General features: G+C 31.8%; 1 protein-coding gene across 1 annotated transcript; it reads right to left on the reverse strand.

The window, feature by feature from the left end:
• Nucleotides 1-312: 312 nt before the first annotated feature.
• LOC114392524 (AP2-like ethylene-responsive transcription factor ANT) lies at nt 313-5,159 on the reverse strand. The gene is made up of 9 exons (XM_028353693.1): nt 4,390-5,159; nt 3,254-3,950; nt 2,854-2,936; nt 2,701-2,709; nt 2,506-2,594; nt 2,350-2,423; nt 2,213-2,263; nt 2,032-2,108; nt 313-1,545 (listed from the first exon to the last, which is right to left on the reverse strand). Exons 1-9 carry the CDS (start codon nt 4,763-4,765, stop codon nt 848-850), a joined length of 2,154 nt encoding a protein of 717 aa, XP_028209494.1. The 5' UTR covers nt 4,766-5,159; the 3' UTR covers nt 313-847.
• Nucleotides 5,160-8,950: the final 3,791 nt, after the last annotated feature.

An 8,950-nucleotide genomic window follows, 5' to 3' on the forward strand; every position in this document is an offset into this window, starting at 1 on the left:
GATGTCTTGACTAATTATGACAAATAAGGGCACCCAGAAACTTTAGTGCAAAAATATCTACGACAACCCCTTTTTCTTTTTGATTGAGTATTTGTGTCTTTGGAGAAAGTTCAAGATAAGAAAGTTAGGTTGCAATGATGGTGTTATGCAGATTGAGGAACACACACAACAAAACGAGAGAATGTGATCAAAGGGGATGGCTCTTTTGCATTATTTGACAAAACATAGAGTTGGTTTTGTACTTAGTTGGACCTAAGAAAAAGGTCCAACTCCAAAAAAAGCAAACTCAATAATTTAAGGGCCACTTTCATATCGTCAAAAACATCAATTCACTGAATTAATCATTAGTCCTCTAGTTAAAATTAACCACTTTCCCTCCCATTTGCACAATTTTCCTTCTCAAATTCGCAATATAGATCCAAAAGGCTACGGTTGGAAAATGTCTCGTTCCAGTAGGATACAGAAAGATGACAGATAAATGGCCCCCACATGCCCATAATTAATCCCCAAAATTCCTGCACTAATGTCTTTTTTGCAAAACAACATATTCTGAATCTTCAAACCTCATCTTTTTCATTTTTTTCTCCACCCTCTATTTCTTTTCCTTTTCCTTTTCTCCCTCCCTCCCTTTCACATGCATAATTTAACACATGACAAATGACATACGACATGGCGTGTTTGATTTCACGTCTGAGATATTTGTCTTTCACGTTTTACTAAGAAGCTAATAGTTACAACTTCTACATCCAAGAAGCTAGTAGTTAGTTATAGCTTCTACGTACATTCCAAACGTGATTTCTTTCTTCTCAACTAGCTTCCAAACACGCGTAGAGACATTGATCAACCTCTAGGCATCACTCCAAGCAGCAAAAACTGGCAAGTGAGACATTGAGACTGGCCTCATTTGAGAGGGAAACCAAGAGCCAACAGTGACACCATTGGCAACAGTAGGGCTAGTAACAATCTTTGACCCCATTGGAGGCTTTGGAAAGAGCAAAGTGGGGCCCATTTTATCAGGGCTACCTTCCCTTGAGCTGCTTAAACTGGTGACCAGCGAGGAAGGGTTTGAAAAATGAGTCCCTATCTTAGTAGACTCATCCATCATGCCTTGGCTAGATCCTACTGAGTCAATCCCAATGAGATCTTGTAGGGACACAGAGAAAGCAGCACCACCTCTATTATAATTTTCACACTTGATGGTTTTCTGGTCACAGTTGTTTGACTGTTGCTGATGATGATACAAACTCATCTTCCAATCTGATGATGAACCATTTTCACTATTATTATTGTTGTTGTTGTTCACAGTCTCGTGAACTTCTTCCCTGTTGCTTATGACTTGTTGGCTTGACACAACATTGTACTCTATGGCCTCGGTTCTTGGCTCACTGTTCTTGTTTCTTCTAGCTAGCTCTCCAGCTAGAAGGGTGTTGCTGGCCATTATTCTCTCAACGTCGTATCTTGATATGTCAAAGTTGGTGACAGCATTCACCCCACGAAATTTGATTGCAGCTACATCATATGCTTCAGCTGCTTCCTCTTGAGTGCCTAATTTAATTCATATGAAAATGAATTTAATTTTTAATGTACTATCAACATAAAAAATGACTTTTAAAACCCAAAAAAAGTTATTAATCTTACTATACATGACAAACTAAGACTACTTTTTATAAGATGCCAGTATAAAAAATCTTTAGTCTGCATAAGCATTTTAATCAGATTCAAAATTAAAGGGGCATTAGAAAAAATTGAACTTTCTTTAGGTCATTCCTGTGGAGATATTTACTATTTAGATATTCCCTTCTTTTTTTTAACCTTTCCAGAGAGAACAGCCTTAAGAAAAGTGACTTGTAGCACAGTCCAAAGTAGAGCTATAAGATCAGCCTTATAGAAAGCCGCTAGCATATAATACTATAACATTAATAACAAAGTCCTAAGAATGTATACATTAGCCTAAAACCCCACACTATTGCTGTGAAAGATTTGGCAATGAAGTACGAGGAAATGCAACAACTACTTTCTGGAAGGACTTACTGAATGTCCCAAGATAAAGGTCCTTATTTCCTGCAACTCTGCCTATCCTTGCTTGCCACCTGCCATGTTGGTGGTGCCTGCATAACATTCAAAAATGGAGTTAACCCCTAATTAGCCAACATGTTTAATTTCTATAGTTTATAAAATAAAAAATAAAAAGTGGCAGAGGAACAGCATGAACCTTGTCACTCCTCTGTACATTGAGGCACCCCTTGAAAACCCACTACTCTTTCTGCAAAGCAATCACCAACATCATCATTATACATTAAAAATAATTGGTAGCTTTTAGCATAATAATAATAATAATAATATATGTACCTTCTCAAGTGGGCCACGTATTCCTGCCTACTCATATTCTTCATTTCTTCAAGTTGAGTTTGGTAATTTTCTAGCTGCCAAATAGAAAGAGAAAATGGGACTCCAAGGAGTAGTACAATATTATAAGCCAGAAATGCCACCTGAATTGAAACATACCGGGAAGTTTATGTGTGTTGAAGGTCCCCAATACTTGAGAGCCGCAAGATCATAAGCCCTTGCAGCTTTCTCTTCCATATCATAACCACCTTCAGTTCACAAACAAAAAAAATCACCACTAATCAAATTAGCATTTAGTAAAAAAAGTATGAGCACTGAAAACGCGGACACTTTGGAAAAGAACTAGTAGCATACCCAAATACACTGTGACATGCAACGTTTTGTTGAGTGGTCAATGGTCATCCGCATTGTGAACCCACACAATAGGTGAAACAAAGTTAGTGGGCACAGCTTCAAAAACAAAGTAAAATAAATACTTTAAAATAAATAAAGTCTGTGCTAACAAACCTTGTCGTCCTTTCCTTGTTTGCCCTTCCTTCTTGCAACTGTTATCCCACAAATGTGCTTCATATCTACCAGTCCATCTATGCCTGCATACACAACCACCAAGAATGTCACCACAAAATTTACTTAAAAAAACACCATAAGTTAAACTCAAAAAGTAAAAATCCCCATGAATTTGACTAAATAAACTCCAAAATTTGTTAAAAAGTAGAACTAAAGAAAAGATATGAAAATGAAAATTACTATGGTAAGAAAGGACCGCTAGGGTCAGCTTAATAGTAAGAATTTGAATAGCTTACATGGAATTTCAGATTTAAACCTCATTTTTGCTATTATACACAAAAGAAGGAAATAATTATAGAAACAAAGAGGTGAATGAAGGTGAAGTGAACTAAGTACTAACCTTGTGACACCTCTATACTGAGAAGTTCTTTGACCAAATGTGTCGATGGATTTCCTATGCACAGGTTGCTTCTGTCCAAGCTTAGAAGAGCCTCTCTTTTTGGCATCCACAGCAACTGAGTCAGTTCCAGAAGATGAGATCTGAGTTGGAACAGTGACACAGCTTGATTGAGAACCAGGACTCATAGACAAACTCAAAGACTGTAACTCACCACAACCAACACTACTACCAACACCAACATTCCCATAAGCTACATTATTATCCTCTCCAAGGCCACCACTGCTACTACTATTCACTTGATGCTGCTCCAGATTCTGCTGAGTGGAAGAAGAAGAGTATTCCCTTGTTGGCACCCAGTTTTTGAAGCAAGCAATGCTGCCTTCAACCACTTGAGGCATTTGGGAGCTGCAAACTGCAACGTGTGGTTGTTCCTTGGTTTCTTCTTCCTCCACTTGGTAAATCCCAAGTCCTGAGTAATATGGGTGATGATGGGTTTGGTGCCTGAAATGGTCAGAAAGAAGGTCAAGAGAAGATGAATGGTCCCTGTTGGTTTCAGGTTCAGCATTCTGGTTGCTGTAGTAGATACTGTCTAGGCTTAGAGCCATTGCTTCTCTCTCATGGGTTCCATAGTCTTGAGCCCCCATAGTTGCACCACCTAGGAAGTCCTCAAGTTTTGGAGATGAAGTTGGCACCATCACTTCAACAACAACAAAAAACGGCCACAACATGAACAACAACCTTAAAGGATCCTTTATATTGCAAATTACAAAACAAGAAAAAAACTAAAACAAAAAATGCAGTTTATCGTGTCGTTTTATAGACAAATATTAATTGTATATTGTTACTTTGATAGATTTTTGTTAATAAGAGGAATCGGACTGTCCCGATCTTTTCCTCCTCATTCTTAATCATTCAGGAAATCTTATATCTCCGATGCAGCAGTTTATCATATAATTTTTCGGTGTTTTTCTCCAATCAGAATTGAAGTATCACCTCAACAAAATAATAATCTTCATTAAAGATTATCCGGGTGAAACTCTAATTCTAATGGAAGAACAACCCAAAAATAAAAGCACCTAAAGAAGTTGAAAGGAAAGATTTTGAATGTATGGAAGAGGGTAAAAAGAAGACCTTACTTTGGGTTTGTGATCTTGTTAGAGCCTCCATAATGCAAAGTGACCCATCTGACTTGAGAGGCATCATGGCCAAAGGAGTGTGAAAGGCACTGTTTTCTCCAACACCATAACATATTCCAGAGGTGTTGAGGTGTGAGGGTGACATATAGAAGTTAGTGGGAACAGTGTTGTTGTTGTTGTTGCAAGCTGCAGCAGAAGCCTCGTGAGGGTGATGATAGTAGTGATGATGATGGTGGTGTTGGTGGGGATGATGAGGACCAGTGGTAGTAGAAGAAGTAACAACATCCATTTTCATGTGGGGTGAGAGAGAGAATCCCAACCAGTTATTATGATTGTTCCCATCATCAACGGTGTTACTATCATTCATGGACTTCATCTTTGCTTCTTTTTTTCTTGGTTTTTTCTTTTCTTTCTCAACTTATAAATTACTTGAAAAAGGTTTGAACTTTAAACTTGCTATTGCTAGCACCACCACCAGCAGTATCTTCTCTCGTAGCAGCAGCAGCTAGGCAAAGTCAATCATTGGGTGATAAATAAACAAATCATATAAAAATAATAATCTTCTTGTTACCAATGAAGACTTGGTTTTTGTTGTTTAGCTACAGCAAGGTTTTTCTTTCTCACACCAACAAAACAACCAAACCAAACTCTCTCTTTTCTCTCTCTCTTTCTTCACTCGAGCATAATAAAACTGGTCTCTTTAAACTAAGCAGAAGGAATAAGTGTTACTAGCAAGTGATATTGGGAGCACCCACTTCATTCCATAGGGATCTGTGTATGTATGTGTATATATATATATACACACAAAGTCTTTTGCTTTCTTTTTTTTTTTCTCTTATTTTTTTATAAAAAAAAAGAGAGAGAAAACTCTGCCACCCCTCTTTAGACTTAGCTTTTTCTTAAACCCTATGTGAAACCCAGAATCTAATTTTTCAAAGTGGATAAGAAGAAAGAGCCCAAAATGGTAATGGTGAGATGAACTTTTTTTGGTCAGTTTCTGAAAACTTGAATGCTAGTAGGTGAATCTAGTGAGCGCAAATGACCAAGATATAGACGGTGAGGGGATTTGGGAAAAGATTCAGAAATCAGCCAAAAAAGTTTATTTAATATTTTATATATATTTTTGGGTTATTATATTTTATACTTTTACCTCATCCACATTCACATTTTTTTTAGATATATAAATTTAATAAGATATCAAAAATTTATAACATTTACATCTGGATCAATAAACTAAATTATATCACTTTTATTTCCAAATTGAAATATACATATACACATATTAATTGACTTTTAAAATATAATAATAATTTTTGGATGCCTATTAATTACAAACAATTTATCAACACTTTAGATTTCTCTTTTTTTTTTATATATGTTACGTTATCAAAATATCAATCTCTTATTTTTCTTTTTTTTTTTATCTCCTTGTCTGGTCTAAAGACATCACAAGTATTGATTGAGTAAGATCTTCTACAAAAGTTTTCTTAACTATTTAATGTAGTTAAGGAGTCGAAATTTAAATTTGAGACATTTAATTAAATTGAAACATCACATTAATTAATTCAAGTGTTAATCTGTTTTCATCTCCTTGTAAGTATAGACATAAAATAGTATCTAATTTGCAATTATATTAAATTATATCTATCTTAATCTTTAATTATTAACAATATTTTTTTTATAATATATATATTAAACTCATATCATATTCATATACTCTTTCTCTAACTTTTTTTCCTCATTATGTTTTATTATATTTTTTTTCCAATCACTTATATACCCCACGGAAAATGGGGTTTATTAATTTGATTTTTGTTTTTAGGGTGACAAGGTTGCAAGCAGTGCAGTGGAAGGGGGCCATAGATTTGACGGGCAGGACATATCTGCCCATCCAGTCCCTTCATACAGTACACCCATTCTGTGCCACCTGCATTCTGCAAAGTCTAAAAGCATCTTTATTACAAATAAAACATATCTGCTCTGCGTATATTCATTTATTTTTTTATAATTTATGTTTGCTCATAAATTTAAACAATAAATTAATAATATTGCGTACAATTGTACTATACTACGATATTTAGATGTTTTTAAATTTTAATTTAAGTAAAAGTTAAAATATAAACAATACATTATTTAAATCAATAAATATAAATAGTTAAAATTTAGAGATAAAAGAAAATATTCTCAAACAAATATTTCAAATAACTAAATTGGATACTGAAAAATATTGTAAAATAAAATTTTGAAAAAGTTAATAACTTAATTCTATTTAAAAAAAATATAAAGATGTTAAATAATAATAGTGTTATGTGACAGAAAATAAAAGCAAAATACAATAATAAATCATTTCATGTACAAAAAAAAAAGTAAGTTCAAAATATAACAAGTACTACTTTATAATCATTATATTTAAAATTTAGGTTGTCAACGAACAGTTTCTTTAATTATATAAACACATATATTAACAATGACATGTGTATAAATAAATTTATATCTCTTAAAAAATGTTCATGACTAGCATGTGAAAATCATTTAACGAAACTAAATAAAAAAGTTATAATATTTTTTCGATTATTGTATATAGAATGTTGATTTTATTTTTATATTATTTTTATAACATAACATTGTTATAATGTTTTTTTATAAAATAACATTATTTAATGTTGATTAGTAATAATAATTACAGTTGCACGTCATGTCAAATAATTAATTGCGGTTAAATAAAATAAAGTACTGTTCTTTAAATACACCTGCATAAAATGAAATTATTGTCAAGTTACTATCTGGTGAAGCTTCACGGGTTCGTGTACTTTCTTGTACAACTACCATATTTCAAATTAATTGTAACTAGTATAAATTAGTCATGTTATGCTTAAGTACAAAATCTATATTAAAATATATATCATGTTAAATTAATTTTAATTATAAATCAAAAGACAGTAAGTTTGCTGAAATTTTGGAAAATGAAATTATGAAATAAATTCCTTCTTTTTTTTAATAACAATAATATATATATAAAAAAAAAGGTACAGAACTTTACTGTCACTATGAATGGGTGACAATGTCTAACCCATGGTTCACCGTCGATGAAGACAAAGAGAGGTTTCCTTTGTGGGTCTTCTTATCTGATCTCTGCTGACTTTATGAGTCTGCTGCAAGCTCATTCATCCTTCGGTGTTTGACAGTGAAGGTTCGAGTCACCTGTGTTTTACTGTCAAAATTTTTCACATGAAAATTAAATTAATTTTTTTAATTAATTCGGCACCTTCCAAGAATGTAAATAATTCGTACTGAGATTACATACAGTAATTAAATAATAAAAAAGAGATTTAATTTAATTGATCAAGTATGATTTATAAGTATTGTAAATATTTTAATATCATGTTCATTTCTTATTAATAAAAAATTATTAAAGAGTATTATTTAAATACAATTTTTTTTATTAAATTTATAATGGAACAAAGACATCCAAAAAATTCTCTTAAAAACTAATTTATAAGGGAATAATCTACCAGTTATATAAACACTTATCAATTTGATGCGGGATTATTCTCAATATTTTTTATTTCAATTCTTTTGTCTATGTTGTAATTGACCTTTGATACTTGTGGTAAATTTATTATTAAAATTATAGGAAGGCAAAAAAAAATTGCTTAATTTTAAATATTAAAATTTTACTATGATTAATCTCTATCCATATATTCATTATTTAGATTATAAGTAGAAAGTAATTGAGTAGAAAAAAGTGATCTAGTTGGACTCAAAATTTTAAGGATAATTTTAAAAAAACTATTATTATAAATATAGATAAATTTAATATTATTAATTAAATTAAAAATAATTTTTAATATGTGTAAATTAATTAAAAACATATTGTATTTAGAGACAAAAGAAGTGTAAACTAAATCAATAGGCTATAATTTAAGTCTTACATACATGGTTTTTTTTTAACAGTGGATACATAGTTATGTTAAATTCTGAAATACAAAACTTTTGTTCACGTGAAAGTGGTAACATATTTGTCATTTACGCATTCAGAAAAAAAAATTATCATTTACACACTCTATAGTACATTAACAACCCTTTTGAGTACATGTGATGTAAGATGTTCAAATGGATGCTACATTGTCATTTAATAGTAATAAAGAATATTTTTAAAATTTATGAAAAATAAAAGAAAACTTATAAGGCTGAAATTAACTAGTTAATTCTTGCATGCACGCCTAAAAAAATAGTTTAATCATGTTTACAAAAATTAAAAAACGTATTTTATCTAATACTGTATTCTATTAATTAATCATTGGTTTGAAAATTGGTAATACTTAGTCACCGAAAAGTGATTTGTGGCCTACACTCCACCGTAAACTTTTTCATTTTATATAATCAAAATTTACTCTCTCTACTCTTATGTAAAAATGCTTCCACCATATACAATGCATCTAGCTTCATTTTATACAATGCATCTAGTAAAAGGATAATATATAAGAAGACTTTATATAGAGAGAGACCACTCTATAATGTTTATATCGACAGCTCAAATTCCAATTGACAATATATATAT

The sequence above is a fragment of the Glycine soja genome, chromosome 17 (genome assembly GCF_004193775.1).
Source record: "Glycine soja cultivar W05 chromosome 17, ASM419377v2, whole genome shotgun sequence".
NCBI classification, from domain to species: Eukaryota; Viridiplantae; Streptophyta; class Magnoliopsida; order Fabales; family Fabaceae; genus Glycine; species Glycine soja.